The 16,611-nt window shown below is 38.9% G+C and overlaps 1 protein-coding gene across 3 annotated transcripts; it reads right to left on the bottom strand.

Moving 5' to 3' along the window:
- Positions 1-2,698: 2,698 nt before the first annotated feature.
- LOC119498663 (tetratricopeptide repeat protein 39C-like) lies at positions 2,699-15,417 on the bottom strand. Of its 3 annotated transcripts, XM_037787705.1 has the most exons (15): positions 15,209-15,417; positions 14,862-15,042; positions 11,258-11,306; positions 7,537-7,665; positions 7,262-7,376; positions 6,644-7,046; positions 6,190-6,358; positions 5,977-6,070; positions 5,788-5,895; positions 5,591-5,700; positions 5,376-5,499; positions 5,163-5,260; positions 4,877-4,981; positions 4,748-4,786; positions 2,699-3,477 (listed from the first exon to the last, which is right to left on the bottom strand). In XM_037787705.1, the coding sequence occupies exons 2-15, from the start codon at positions 15,011-15,013 to the stop codon at positions 3,385-3,387; spliced, it is 1,788 nt and encodes a 595-aa protein (XP_037643633.1). In that variant the 5' UTR covers positions 15,014-15,042; positions 15,209-15,417; the 3' UTR covers positions 2,699-3,384. The 3 variants fall into 3 exon arrangements, with proteins under 3 accessions (XP_037643633.1, XP_037643632.1, XP_037643634.1); XM_037787704.1 differs by having other exon boundaries at positions 14,862-15,416; XM_037787706.1 differs by lacking the exons at positions 11,258-11,306; positions 15,209-15,417 and having other exon boundaries at positions 14,862-14,996.
- Between the last annotated feature and the right edge of the window lie 1,194 nt (positions 15,418-16,611).

Raw genomic sequence — 16,611 nt, forward strand, 5'->3', positions numbered from 1 at the left:
GAAAAGTCATATTATAGTATGTCGAAAAATGTAATGAATAAAAGTCATAGTATAGTATGTTGAAAATTTTTATGTAAAAAAGTCATAGTATAGCATGTCGAAAAATTGCATAAGAAAAAGTCACAGTATAGTATGTTGAAAGATTATGAAAAAAACTTCATAGTATAGCATATGGAAAAATTTCATGAAAAAAAAGTCATAGCATGTCGAAAACTTCATAATTTAATGTCGAAAAATTTCATTATAAAAAGTCATAGTTTAGCATGTCGAAAAATTTCATGAAAAACTTTATAGTACAGTATGTTGAAACATTTCATGATAAAAAGTCATATTATAGCATGCCGAAAAATTTCATGAAAAAGTCATAGTAAAGTATGTTGGAAAATGTCCTGAAAGTCATTGCATAGCATGCCGAAACATTTCATGAAAAAACTTTATAGTACAGTATGTTGAAACATTTCATGATAAGTCATAGTATAGCATGCCGAAAAATTTCATGAAAAAGTCATATTATAGTATGTCGAAAAATGTAATGAATAAAAGTCATAGTACAGTATGTTGAAACATTTCATGAAAAAGTCAAAGTATAGCATGCCGAAAAATTTCATGAAAAAGTCATAGTAAAGTATGTTGAAAAATGTCCTGAAAAAAAGTCACAGTATAGTATGTCGAAATAAATTCATGAAAGTCATAGCATAACATGCCAAAAAAATTCATGAAGTCAGTACCACATGTCGAAAATTTCATGAAAAAACTTTATAGTATAGTATGTCGAAAAATTTCATGAGTCATATTATAGTATGTTGAAAAATGTCATGAAAAAGTAACAGTATAGTATGTCGAAAAAAATCGTTGAGTCATTGCATAACATGCCAAAAAATGTCATGAAAAGTAGTCATAGTATAGCAAGCCGAAAGATTTCATGAAAAAACTTCATAGTACAGCATGTCGAAAAAATGTTGGAAAATAAAAAAAATCATAATATGTTGAAATTTTTCTAAAAAGTCATAGTATAGTATTTTGAAAAAATTAAAAAAAATCATAGTATAATTTGTCGAAATCATAAAAAGTCATAGAATAGCATATAGTGTTGAAATAGTATAGTTTGTCAAACAATTAAAAAAGGTGGCAGGTGTGGCTATTTCCAGTTGAGGTTGGCTGCAAAGGTTTCCCAGCGCAGTCTGTGTGGAAGGCGCTCAGAGCACGTGGAATAGCAGGCAAGGAGAGGAAGACAGCTGCTCGCAGGTTAGGGGAGGCTACGGAAAGAGCCTGTTGCTGGCTCTGGAATAGGCGGGAGGAGTTGAGCTGGAAGGCAAGAGAAGATGGACAGTGACTGGCCACCACTGCCGACTTGCCAAGTGGAGGACGCTGTGGTTCAGGGTCAAAACGTCCAATGAAAGTTTGTGATTGGAGAGACAGATGAACTCCAGGAAAAACTGCCGTGAGTGAGTGAGGCTAGCAACTTGCAAGAGGGCACCAGCAAAAGCTACAGAACTGAAAAATTAGCATACTCAGGAGAAGTGTTAGAAGTCAAGTGCCATTGCGGGAAGGTTTGCAAGAATGCAAAGGGACTTAAGATACATAAATCCTGGACTAAATTTAGAAGACGGGAGAAATGCATGCAGCGGACAGTGGAGACACTTAGTGAGACGCAGGAGTCAGGAAGCACCCCACAGCACAGGAGACCTCTCAGCAGCTGTTCCACCCCAAAGCCACAGGAGGGACTCTCGGAATAGCACCCCAGGCACCCAACCTGCGAGAGAGAAAGTGAAGTGGCCCCCAGCGAATGACAACACAGGATAGAACCAACTAGATCAGGACCTTGACAGAGTTCTAGAGGCCATACTAGGAGGAGAAGCCGAGGGAAATAGACAGCATGACAACAATTGACTTCAATATGGCCAGAGAACATTTTGGTACAGAGGAAGGACACCAGCAGAACACCCCAGAAAATGCCCCAACAGGAGGGAGAGAAGGGAAATCAAGACCCTCAATAAGCAGATCAAAAGAGCTAGTGCTGAAGAAAAGGACGGTATAACAGTGGACTAGACGAGGGCAACTGTGCAGACTGCAAAAGGCAGAAAGGTCTTGGAAGACGGAGGAAGGAGAAGGAGGCCAAGCGAGCTCAGTTCATTATGGACCCATACAGGTTCACCAAACTCTGTTGGGAGAAGCAAGATCTGGGAGACTAATCAGCCCTAAGGGAGTTGTGGAGGAGTTCCTCAAAGAGAGCCACAGTGACAGACTTTAAGTGAACACCCGAAGGTAGGCAGAACTGAAACTCCTGAGGAAAAGCTTGACACCAGTGAACAGACATGGAGAGAAGTCCAAGACATTGTAGACAATGAGGCACGCTCAAATGCACAAACATGCACTAAAAGCACACGCGGACGGCCCGGTTATGTCAACAAAGCACGGAGAAGCTCGGATTACAACACACACACACACACACACACACACACACACACACACACACACACACACACACACACACACACACACACACACACACAGAGGAGGGAGAGCGACTTCATTCTCTGCTCAGGTAGACATTACTCCTCCATATCTTTACATATCAAATAGTTGTTTGCTGCTGCATTAATGCTCTGGATATCAAATTTAGCACTTTTAACACTTTGTTGTTCCAGTAGGTGCATTTATCATGTACACCTAATTAAGTGTAGCAGATACAACCATATTCCATTTTACAATATTCATTTTATTATCTTAAAACAAACAATATAAATGAGAATCAGTTTACAGCCAGGAGTAGCACTGTGCATCTAGGCCACTCACAACATGATGTTGGCACATCTATCAAAACCTTTGTGCAAGACATATTTACACTGATAAAAAAAACAATTGTTTAAAAAGGGGCCATATTAAAAAAAAAATTAAAAAAAATCACTGTTTGGTTTAGCTTATTGATTTGCAAAGCCTTTACATCACAAATGTCAAAGTCAGCAACCAACACTGAGATGTCATTCATTGTAACTGCTTTGTGCCATTACTCTACTTGACCTGACTTTTCTCCAGATCAAATCAGAGGAAAAATGTTCCATCTACGGAAGCAACATGCTTTTCGAAATTAATTTAAAGATTTTCATCTGATTTGAAATTAACCATGTAAACAACAAAAACCCAATGTATTAATTTATTATAAAATACAGTAACAGATAAATAAAATCACTCCTGTAACTGTTCTCCCATAAAACACCTGTGTATATTGCACATATTTTAAAACGATGCATTGGCTCAGAATCTGGAAATAAGAATAAATTAAAACAAATAAAGCAGTGTAACATTAGTGACTTGAATGGTATTGTGGCTTTTTTTTTTTTAAAAGACATTTCTTCCAGTTATTTCTGAAGTGCAGATGAAATGTCAAGGCTGGGCTGCAGCAGCCCTCATGGAGGCGAGAGCTGAATGAATACGAACATGGAGCCTGTTCTCAAAGTCATAGCCGGCATAGTCCTCCTGCATAGTCCATGAAAAAAGACAAAATAGTGAAGAAAATAAAAATGTTAGTTTGTACATGCTCTGCCCTCAAACAAGCTTTGCAGTCAGCACACTCAGACTGATCAATGCTCTTGTTGCCAATCATGTAGCAGCATAGCCATTAAAGAAGCAGAGAGCCCCCCTGCTCATATCCTGTCAGACACTGCTGCATCTGCTCAGGCATGCAGAGTTGGCAGTTACAGCAACAGCAGAGAGAGTGGGATCTGTGCTCTGTCAGTCTCAGCTTCCCATCCCACTTACAAAGTCAATGCAGTTGCACCAAACATTTCCAATGCAATTCAGGTGGGTGAGGCTGCAGCCAGTGCACCACAAGCAATGCGGATGCCATTTACTGTACTTGTGTAGACACAAACTGACGTAACCCTTTGGAACTGCCTTCACCACATCTGTTTCGTCACAATTGTTCATTATTGCAAAAGATGTTCAGACACCTCTCTGACATTGCAATATTTTTTTTTTCTGTGGCAAATATTGCGATATGTAAAAGAAATACAGAAATATTCAACCTAAATTTTGTAGGCTACATTTTTAATGTTAAATGCATCAATCTGGTGCTTGAGAGCAAAATTGAGAGGCTAGATCTATGAAGAACTTTGTGCTCTTGTAAACAATTTAATCATGAACACAGTGGTTGCATAAATATGAATGGTGACAATGGCAAAAAAGTCACACCAACAAAGCGAGGTTAACAGGACGAGCACCATGTTTCAAGACGGGTCAGGTGGGTTGCCGACATCGCCGCAGACCACCCGCACTGAAGGCAGTCCGACGGGCAAAACGATTAATATACAGCATATTCTACTCTCTTCTAGTCTGGACTGCAACCGCAACATTCAGGTAAGTTTCTCACAGGCTGCCGCTGTACGGTCCGCACGCAGCGGCATGACGGCTCCAAAAGTGAAGCCCAAACATCTCAATCGCCAGCTGGTGGCTGGCTGTTAGTTTAGGAAGTGCTTGGTTTGATATGCAGCAGAATTTTCTATGAGTGCAGCATGCATTTTACGCGTCAATATCATCAGGTGATCATGTTAACTTAATTGTGGGAAGCCAAAATCATGATCGCGATTAATTGTGCAGCCCTAGGGTAAACAATAATGAAGCCTGTTAGAGGAGGACTAGTCAAAGAACATTGCTACCAACAACTTAAAGTTTATGAACAATCAATAAGCAAATGAGAACCAAATCTTTAGAAAACAAAGCAAAAAAAAGGTAAAGAAACCTACTGTACCTTAGCCTGAAGCATCAGCATTCGGCCATTCCCTGCAGACTGGAAAAAAAGACAATCAAATATTTATGTGACTTTTTCACCATCTCAGATAAGGAAAAGAGTCTCTTTCTATTACACACACAAACTTACCTCTGGAGTGTTCAGCAGCACACAGCCCAGTTCATAGCAGGAGTAGGGCTGCACATAAGAGTTGCTCAGACGACCAACCTCATCCCTTGCAGCCAGATGGAAAAACTGCAAATAAAGATAGGGAAAAATCATTTATGACACACTAGATGAGTTATGGCTATCATCAACACAGTACTGACTTATGTGTCATGAGTACCTACAACTACAATGATGCGTGTAGTGTATCCTGCATTGCCTCATATTTCCACACCCTATACATTGTATTATAAATTCGACATAAGAGTACCTGAATGGCATCTTTGGTGTTCTGAAGACATCCGCTTATGGCACCAAGAAGCAGGTTTTTCAGGCCTGCACATGAGGCATCTTCAATCCCCTGAAGGACTAAAACAAATAAAAAATACAATTGAGCAACGCCCAATGACGCAACAACAAACAAGGCTGCAAGACGACACACAAAAACTAGTTTGGTGATTAAACCATTTTATAAATTGTGTACCTCGTGTCATTGCCTGAAGCTTGGCGGTGGAGCAGTTGGGCAGAGCTTTCCACAGATAAAGAATCTCAATCACAGACAGGATGCAGAGTTCTTTCGATAAACTGGGGGTCCTTAGCTTCTCAGCCTGATAAAATGTGTGCATACATACATACTTATTTTTGCTGTATTTTGCACCAAGAATTTGCAGTAGAAAAATCAGCTGGATACATACTCACCCTCTTCATGGAGAACAACTCTATCTGATTATTCTTGCGTTTGAAAAGTCTTTCAACGTCCTTGAAAACTGTGACAGCTCCCTCCAGATCACCTGTGGCTCCTTGGCACACTACACAACCCAACAAAATATTATATGGATTAGGAGCCAATACCAAACTCACAAGAAATGACCGTAAAGCGTTTGTACTGTTACCACCTCCAGTTAAATAGGCGTAGTAGCACTGGGACCAGCGAGACTCGGTCTTCAGTCGCTCAAAGGCCCTGTAGGCTTCTCTGTAGTTCAGCTCGATCATGCTGCACCAACCTAAAATGTTAAACAATCAGAAATTATGATGCAGGCTAGCGCTGAGCTAGGTGGTTTGAAATGTGAGAGGGAAACTAGTACCTATTTCATATAGACACACATGCTGAATCTCCCTCTGGTCAGAGGCCAGCTCTAAGGCATCGCGGAAGGATGTCAAGGCACTACTGATCTGGCACTAGAAGGAGGAACTTTGTGGTGTGAGTTACAGTCTGAGGCAATATTGAGCTTTCATAACGCAGGAGAATAGGCAACAAGAGTAGGATATAGTAAGGTGTATTCTTAACATATATTCACCTCGAGGCGTTGGACTCTGCCTTTGAAAAACATGAAGAGGGAGGAGTTTGGATAGGTAGCCTCCCTTTGTTGAAGAATGGATTTGGCTTCCATCAGACCCGTCTGAGTGTCTGTGCCATCCAGAGCAAAGAAGGGCTGCACTACTGTGTGGTACCACAGGAGGGCCAGGCTGTGGGGGAAGCACAGAGAATGGAATGAGTGTAAAGATGACATCATGTGGTATGAAATTATCATTATTATTATCATTATACAATGAGTTAGTGATGAATGTCCCGGTAATTTAGGATCAGTCATTTTTATTTATGGCATGATTTATGGTAGCCACAAACACAAGACAGTACTTCATCTCACAGAGATGTCATCTGATGCTTCCATGACTTTGTCAGATTGTTTACAACTGCATTCAGTTATAGCCAGAATACAGATACACAAACGTACTCACTCACATACTCACGTAGCTAAGGGGGCCTTCATGTCCTTACTTTCACTGGCGTACGTGAGCGCTGACAGGCCTTGAAGGCGGTCGCCAGGGAAGCCCAGGAGGTTGACGATCTTCAGGAGGTGCGGCGGCACCATCGAGATACAGAGGTGGAAGAGGCCGTAACCGAAGCTGACCGAACCTTTTAACCGATCCAGAGCCTCTGGGCTGATACCGTCCATTCTCAGAGATGGGCTCGGCCCAGGTGAAGAGAAGCGGCCGTGGTTGGATGTGTCAGGGGAGGACGGAGATGGTTGCGCCATTGCTTGTTGTTCAGAGGCTCTTCTTCTTCTGCCCTCCTGCAGGTGAGTGATGTCGCTGTAACATTTGTTGTACATCTTCCAGGCTTTACGGAGGATCCAGCCTCCTTTGATATATGCTGCCAGGAGATTGAAGCTGAGGTCAGCGAAACATGCTATGCTTTACAATGGCCTGCTGGTTATTTAAAAAAAAATATATATATATATATATATGCATCTTGTGATATTAAAACTCAGATTACAGTACTGCGAAGTTCATTATTATTATTTTCATTTCATACCGATAAATGTGCAGCGTTCACAGTTAACCACCAAATACAAAAGGTTCCCTTACATGACAGCTCTTGTTTGATGAAAGACAACACTGCAAGGTAAACCTGGCAGTCTGCAATGATGATCTGCCTCTGGAGTCGGTCCACTGCAGCCACCCCCGACCTCTGAGAGTCCATCTACCCACACAAATCCCTCACTCTTATAGACTGATGTGACAGGCAAGCTAACAAACAGCAAACCTGGACGTTATGGTCCAACTTAAAATGCTCCTTTTCAGGCAAATTACATTTGTTCTATATATATCTATATCTCATTAGTGTTGAAGAGGTTACTCACACTCCTCTTGATCTTGTTTTTAATGGTCTCGATGACACCAGTGTTTTCACTCTCACACAGTTTCTCTGTAGCTTTGAGGTCCTCAAAGGCCATCTGCATTTTCTCCTCCTCAAACGTCATCATGGCATTCTACAAAAAGGTAGCCAGATAAATAACCCTGTTATTTACATACAGTACAACTATTCCAAAATGAATGCTCTAGATCCACAAGTCTTACAAGTGAAGCAAGACATCTAATCCTGGATTGAACCCTGGAGTCCAGAAAGCAGTAAAAACAAAACAAAACTGTACAAATGAATCTTCCTCTTACTTTTCAGATTTCATAAAGAACAAATAATATGTAGGAGTTAGGGTTGTCCTCGACCAAAGAAATTCTTAGTCGGCTAATACTCATGGAGTTTGTCGACTGATCGATTAGTTGATTTAAAGGGACTATTTGTAACTTTCAGAAAATGCTTGTTAACAGCGACACCTGTGGCCGTGAAATCAACGAAAGTCAGCGTCGGGCTCGCGCTTGCTCGCTCTCAATATACCTGAACGAGCATCGCTCAAAACAGTGAGGCGACAGACGTCAGCTAAAACCACAATATCACTCTATATTTCAGCTGCTTGGCAGTAATGTTAGCTGACCAGATGAAGGTCTCTCCATGAACATGATTTAGATCTGATCCTAGTGTTGGCTTTTCCTGCCTAAGTGCAGGCTGATGCAGCGGGGCTCTGCAGAGAGTCTCCTCTGCTCTCTCCGCCCGCAGCCGGAGAGAGCATGAGACACCGGCACCCGGTCGGTAACGAGAAGACAACGTAACTCTCTGAAGAGCTCCGTCACTTCACAAGACACGGAAAACCTCTGTTGGTCTGGAGGAGCTGCAGCATTTATTTCTGCACAAACGTCCCCTGTGCATTCACTAGATATTCTCAGAGCTAAACTAACTCTTCTGTAGTGTGTAGTGAGCGCGCGTTCACGTCTTGAGGTGGAGGACGCGCGCGCTGTCTGAGTGAAGGAGAGCATGCAGCGGAGACGAGGCTCCGGCCACACGCGAGTGCGCATATGCGAACGCGCATGTGTGCCGACCCGCTACATTTATACGCTTAAAAAGTTACAAACAGTCCCTTTAAAACAGGAGACACAATGTATTGTAAGATGTAATATGAAAGGCAGACATTGTTTGCAATTACATTTTAAAATTAAATTATTGATTCATTACTTAAAAACAGAATAATTATTGGATTATTGATCATTTTTATAAAATTCACCAGTGATAAATGGTCAAATTTAGCAACAAATGGTATCAACCATTTTGCTGCAACAACTTATGAGACATAAGTGATCATGGGAATAGCCATCACATACTTCCATCATAATGTTCTAAGCCCTTATACGCTTTCAAAATTTATTTTAATTAATTCAGTCATGTTTATTTCTAATTCATGACTAGAACAACTTGACACACAGTGCTGAGCTGCATCTCAAATTAATCTTCAGGTTCCCAGCTTTCAGATGATGTACACCACTTCTATGTGACATGTACTGTTGACCTGCTATCTCCCCCTAAAGACCCCCTAAAAAAGACAAAAATGTTTCTATGGCGGGTCTCTTAGGGTTAATTAGTAACAGTTATTCTGGTGGCACACTCCAGGCTCTTTTGTTTCATTACGTGATACTTGACAGAGGGAAACAATTATCCCTCAAGGTGATGGATCCCCCTGTTACTTTGCCTGCACTAACATTTGTTTTATGTTTTAATCATCACAGTTTTCTTGGGAGTTTCTCTTTTCTGTGCTGAGGTATCTGGTAAACCTTGCTAACTCAAACAAGTTGTCTTGTCTTGTTTTTTGCACTATTCAAATAAATGGAGAGGAAAAATATGAAAGATTGCCCTTTGTGTGAACATCATTTTTAATTCTCTCCCTTCGGCCAATCTCGGGTCAATCTCACATCTTACTCTTCCTGAGTTTTCGGATTAACAGAACGACACTGAAGGTAGCAGCAAGTATTCCTCTGAGTGGAAGTAAAGAAAGGTTTGTTAAATGCTTACTGGATCTCACCAGCTACAGTATAGAGTACGATAGATGGTGACATCAACTGGCACCACATATCAGTCAAATGGAGATGGCCAACTTGATATTAGGGATCATTAAAACTCTGTGACAAGTGAGTAAGTAGATCCTGAGTAAAGATTTTTTTGTATAATACAGGCGCAACTGTATTTCTATACATTTATTTTAGGGCAGTCAAAGTTAATGCGTTGACGCAAATTCGTTTTAACGTCACTAATTTCTTTAACACAACTGATCTTTCGGAGGTTGTAGGTTGGTTTTAAGTTTGAGTGAAGATAGTGATCATATCATCATCATATCATATGAAACTAGAAAAACCTAAGGAATCCATTGCTCCAATTCTACCGACTGCGGAGGCCTGTACTACGAAGCGAGTTCAACATACCCAGGGTATCTTCTCGTTATCTGGCTTCACTTACCCTAACAAACGAGATCTCGCTAAACTGTAATACGAAGCTGGTTATCAACTCGGTAAATCAACCCAGGGTTTTCCAATCTCGTTATGAGCGCGTTCACATGAACGAGGAGGTGTTTGCGGCATCTGACCAATCACAGACATGAACAAGTCCACTGACAGACAGGCAGAGCGGCACATTTAACAAAGAGTAAACTAGATTAGACAAATACGAAGAAGTTAAACACATAATCCAGACTAAAAATAACACAGTTGAAGCTGCTAAATGCAGAAAGAACAGCTGGAAAAAAAGAAAAAACTCCCGATGTGTGAATGCGTAAATTAACAGACTTATTAATATAACGGAACAATCAAAAGTCGAATATACTCGTCTAAATATAAATAGCTTTTCAGAGTGTAAAAGTTGATTGGATAACTTATCTTTTTACGCTGCGAAAATGCTGATGCGTCTATAGCCATTTAAACATCCTTTCACCTGCTTCTGTGACGGTGTGAAACGGACTCGAGAGCAAGTAAAAACAAATAAATATAAAAACATAATGCAAAGCGGTAAACACCCTCAACATAAAATTCGCTGTCATTCCTGTATTTGTCAGTTTAAACTGTGTTGTTTTTAGTCTGGATTATGACTTAAACTTCTTCATATGTGTGTAATATTGTCATACAATCACCGCACTGAGCTCTGATTGGTCAGTAGGAGGTGCTTTCATACGAGTTGATCTCTTATCTGGAACATAACCTGCTCCGGAGCAGGTTAGCCGTTCAGCATAAGTTACCATGGTGATCTACCCCGGTAAGAAGTGAACCAGCTTCGTAGTACCGAAAACCCAGAGTTAACCCTGAAGTTATCTCGATAACCGGAAATCCTGCTTCGTAGTACAGGCCTCAGCTTTAACTATGGACAATCATGCAATTAGTCGTGATTAATGACAGCCCTAGTTTATTTTATTTTCAACTTGCAACGTATTCTCTGAATGTTCTTTCAGTTGTTTATTTGGGACGGTTACACTCGCAATTAATTTTAATGATCTTCCTTTTGTTCCTATTGAGTTTCAGTCCACACCTCTATTTTTGTGCCAGAAAAGATAGTCTGGCTTTGTACCAGGCAGGAACACAAGGGAAATTCCTTGAACCTTATTATGAAACATAACTGCTTTTTCAGTTGACTTTACAATCATTTTGGTCAGCATTTGGACCATAAAGTAAAATAGCAGAGTGCTGCAAAAAGGATGTTGCTTCTTAACTCACCAGAAAACTCACAAAACTGGCCCCGAAACTCATCAAAGGACTGTGGTTCCTGAAACAGAAGTGAATGTGATGTGTCAGTGAGAGTTTTGCTGTGTTAACAACAGATCTAGAGGACAAAACACAAGTTCATGGGTGGAGTAACTAAAATGTGTTAAGCCGGTATCATGCATCAAGCACTGGATTGATTCCCTGCGAAGATCAAGATGACAGTCAGACAAAAGCAACTAATTAAATAGGAATGTGGAAAGCGTCCTCAACTCATCGCCTACACCTATAATGCAACACACAACATAACCTTAAATGAGCCAGAGGAACCTTATTGGGGAACTGGTTAATACAGAAAGTCACAAGTTCACCCTCAGTTGCTAGGTTATGCATATTTCACTTCCCTCCATCTTTTTTTACTAATGTGTAATCAAAACAGGATGACACCTAGTGCTAAACGCAATTAGTGGAGGTGACATTTAAGCTTTCACCAGGGGTCAGGACACACATAGGGTTTGCCCTTCTCTGGCATCACAACATTCAAGTTGAAAGCAAACCTTTCCTAGAGATAATCAGCCCTCATAATAACAGGAGAGCATGATTGAATGTATACAAAATCCTACAATCAGCAAGTGTACTATGGTCTGAGTGTGTGGTGACCTCTTTAAACATCAATGTGGTACTTGTGACCCATCACAGGTTGATTATAATGAGGTCAACCAATCCAGTAGGTTTTTTTGTACGCGTTTTATTTAAATAGCCCTTAAAAAAAAGGTCAAACAAAGGAAGTTCACACGAAAAAGAGGATAAAATATTATTATTAGTATAGCATAAATGTACAGCTGCAACAATTAATCGATTAGTTGTCAACTTTTAAATTTTTTTAAGACAAAAACAATAATTTTCTGATTGCAGCTTCTTTAATGTGGATATTTTCTGTTTTTTTTACTCCTCTATGACAGTAAACTGAATATGTTTGAGTTGTGGACAAAACAAGACATTTGAGGACGTCATCTTGGGCTTTAGGAAACACTGATCGACAGTTTCCCCCATTTTATAGACCAAACAGCGAATCGATTAATCAAGAAAATAATCGACAGATTAATCAACAATGAAAATAATAGTTAGATGAAGCTCTACATAAATGTTTATTTCAGCTCTCCTATCCTGTAAAATGTCTCTTATAACCTCTGGATGACCTCACAGGACGGGAACCACTTGATTAAAGGATCATTTGCTAGAAAAGTGGCATTCTCCTGGCAGCATATTACATGAAATAATTACAGTGATGTAAACTACACAATTTGTATGTATCTATCAATAATTTTAGACATAGTAACACAGTAAAAAACAGAGACAAAGTACTTGACAACAATGCCTCCCATAAACACCCATCAGTTATGCAAATATCAAGAAGAGTCATTCATAACCCACTGTCAAAGATAACTTAAACTAAAAGCATGCGCTCATTAGGTCTGTGTATTGGCAAGAATCTGATACGTATCATGATACAAGGGTTTACGGTTCAATATATTGCGATACTGTAAGTAAGACGATTATGATTTTTTAATAAAAAAATGTAAAACTGTCATAGTATAAAGAACACACCACCATATGCATAAAACCTGAGTAAAAAGAAGTTTTATTTTTTTTGCTATCATAATAGTGGGATCTTCATTTGCATTTATCACAGTCCCTGTGATAAGGTGTATGTGTTCTAGAGGACGCATACACTGAGAGGGCACATCTCTTTACAAATTAATAGAATAGATACAGTATCACAAAACATATTGCGACATTCAATATTTTCGTACATCCCTGACGCTCATGTGATATGGCATAGAGAGTGTTCATAAGGCAAGAAAGATAAATAGAAAAAAATAAACACAAATAATTTACAACCTTACTATTTATGATATCAATATTTCTCAAATATGTGTTTTTATTTATAAGATACTTTCTGGTGGGAATATTCCCTGAGCAGTTCAAGACCTATTTTAAAACAAATTCTCAGGTCCGTTCTTACTCAACCCGTCAATCTCTAGATCTTCATCCTCCTAAATTCCTCACTAGTAGAGGTCAATTTTCGATTTAGAGGAACCAAATTATGGAGCAGCTTTTCACATCTATCAATAAACTGTTCATCTGTCAAATGTTTCAAAAGTCGCTTAAAGGGTAATTTAATTGCTGTTTTGTAATTGCTTTTCCCCATGTTGTCCATGTATCTGTTTTTATGTTTTTTCCAACTCACAATGTTGTTTGGTTACGATTGTCCAGAAGTCTTTATAGATATTTAAATCAATATCCTCCTCACAAACACTGACGATACACTTCCACGCAACACACCCGTCTTTTTTTTATATATTCACTGTATTGTTATTGTTATTATATATATCTTGTCTTAATTATTTGTTATCACTATTATGTAGTCGTATTATTTATTTATATTAATCTTGTCTCTAGGTGAAGGCTTCAGATAAGCCCAGTGGGTTTTTTGCCTCTTCCTACATCGTATATTATTCATTTATTTTTGTGTTATGTTGTATAGTCTTAAATTGTGCAAAACAAATAAACAAACAAACCTTTACATTTGGATACTAAATTACTATGCCAGTGTGTACAACCATCTAATTGACAAGTGATGTGTAGTGTGAACAAACTAGCTGGGTCGAGACATTTAACACAAACCTGTTCAAAAGGAACTGAGAGCCAGCTATACTGACATGAGAGGAACACTTCTTTGAAAACAGTTTCATTATTACACTGATTGACACACTTACAGCAGCCTGCCACCACATAATAATAATAATAATAATAATAATAATAATAATAATAGCAATATCATTATAATTAAAGTCATTAGACTGTGTGAGCTTTTGATATGTTTAGATATATTTTCTTTTCTTCTGTACTGTTTTTTTGTATGTATTTCATTGTTTTTATTGGATTGTTTTCCACTGTTTGGTTAGGTTTTTCTGCACATTTTGTGTACTTCTTGTTGTTGTTGTTTAACTTTTGTTGTATTTTAAAAATGATGTTAGTTTAGATCTTTCTTCCTATGTTGTTATTGTTTTGTTTATATTCAAGATTCAAGATGTTTATTGTCAGGTTGCAGGTTGTACAGGTACAAACGTGTGAAATACTTTTTGCTGGGAAGCTCCATTAAAAATAATAAGTTATATTACATTTACATTACAATTTCATTTACATTACAATTATAAAAAGAAATACTTTGTACAAGGACATATTAAGAACATATACTTTAAGAAAATATACAGTATAAGATATATTTTTGTGTGAGAAGGTGTATGAATTATATATTTAAAAGTCTGATGGCCTGGGAGGGAAATATATATATATATATATATATATATATATATATGCAAATAAATAAAAAAAAAAAAAAAAATAAAAGGTCACATCTTGGGAGTGGAAATATATTTGCCTAGGGTATTTAAAACAAGCTCGTGATCTGATCATATGGTCACAAGGATGTTGGGGTTTTGCCTTGCAAATTATGCAAAAGACAGAAGGATGACTTTCTACTAGTAGTGTGGACACTAGTCACATTTATACCATTTAATCAGTGAAATGTTTACTAGACAGAAAGACTGCTCACCTGTATAACCTGAAGAGCTCGTCGCTCTCCTTGAATCCATTGTTGAGCAGCATGTTGATCCCTTTGAGAGCCAGCTCTGCGTCGTTGATACCGTCTGTTGTCTTCTCATCCTCCTCCAGGCTGCCCGGAGCTGGTTCTGTCGGGTCCGCCATTGAGACACCCGAAACCAGGAGGAGAGGAGCTGAACGTGGAGGAGGAAGGGAGGAGGGAGGAACCGTGCGGTGCGTCTCGTTAGTTTAATACAGGCTGAATAGTCTCAGCCAGTGGCGCAGTTTAGAGTAGTCATATTCTTGCAGGAACAGACTGATATACCAGGTTGAAGCAGCAGGTGGATAACAGCTATCTACCTGTGTTGTCTCCAGGTTGTTCCGTATCCTGCCGCCTGACTGACTGACCGGTGCTCGTCGTGTGTTCCTGTGCAGACAGGAAATGTGCTGCGTTTGAGTGCTGTCGGAAATATCAGCCCTCGATCATCACACACGAGGTGCAACTTAAGCGCAATAAACAACCGAGATGGGGAGCTTTTAAAAAGGAGAATAGAGCCGTAATGTCTCTCTTTGTGTCGTGTCATCATTTTACTAATGTGTTAAAATGTGACACAGTGCACTTTCATAGACTAAGCTACTGGAGTTACCCTACACTATACTAATTTATAAGTCTCTTCTGCACTATACTCATTTATAACAGTCTCTTCTGCACTATACTCATTTATAACAGTCTCTTCTGCACTATACTAATTTATAACAGTCTCTTCTGCACTTTACTCATTTATAACAGTCTCTTCTGCACTATTCTCATTTATAACAGTCTCTTCTGCACTATACTCATTTATAACAGTCTCTTCTGCACTTTACTCATTTATAACAGTCTCTTCTGCACTATACTAATTTATAAGTCTCTTCTGCACTTTACTCTTTTATAACAGTCTCTTCTGCACTATACTCATTTATAAGTCTCTTCTGCACTTTACTCATTTTTAAGTCTCTTCTGCACTATACTAATTTATAACAGTCTCTTCTGCACTTTACTCATTTTTAACAGTCTCTTCTGCACTATACTCATTTATAACAGTCTCTTCTTACACTATACTAATTTATAACAGTCTCTTCTGCACTTTACTCATTTTTAACAGTCTCTTCTGCACTTTACTCATTTATAACAGTCTCTTCTTACACTATACTAATTTATAACAGTCTCTTCTGCACTTTACTCATTTATAACAGTCTCTTCTGCACTATTCTCATTTTTAACAGTCTCTTCTGCACTATATTCATTTTGTTAATAGTCGTGTGTCACAGCTGTTACCCTGCACTATATTCAGTTATAACAGTTTTCTTCATCTCCTTGTATTTTTTATATCTAGTATATTTTTTTGTACTTTGTACTTTGCACTACTAACTTTTTTACTGCCTTTTTACTAATATGTTTTTGAACTATGGAACTGTGATGCTGGAAACTTGAATTTCCCTCGGGATCAATAAAGTTACTATCTATCTATCTATCTATCTATCTATCTATCTATTCCACAGGATGAGGAGTCATACAGGTTTACACCAAAGTCTGTGTGACTCACCTGATTAGAAATGTTCACCCACATTTCCACCTTTCTGTCATACCTGTTGTGTTGCCTTCATGGGTCACCAATAGGCTGTTTTCACAGCAGACATTCACAGTAGGAAAAAAACACAGGTATATTTAATTGCATGAATGATGGCTGCATTCCACTTAGGAGAGGTCCTGGTATTGTGCA

This window comes from Sebastes umbrosus, chromosome 12, assembly GCF_015220745.1.
Source record: "Sebastes umbrosus isolate fSebUmb1 chromosome 12, fSebUmb1.pri, whole genome shotgun sequence".
NCBI classification, from domain to species: domain Eukaryota; kingdom Metazoa; phylum Chordata; class Actinopteri; order Perciformes; family Sebastidae; genus Sebastes; species Sebastes umbrosus.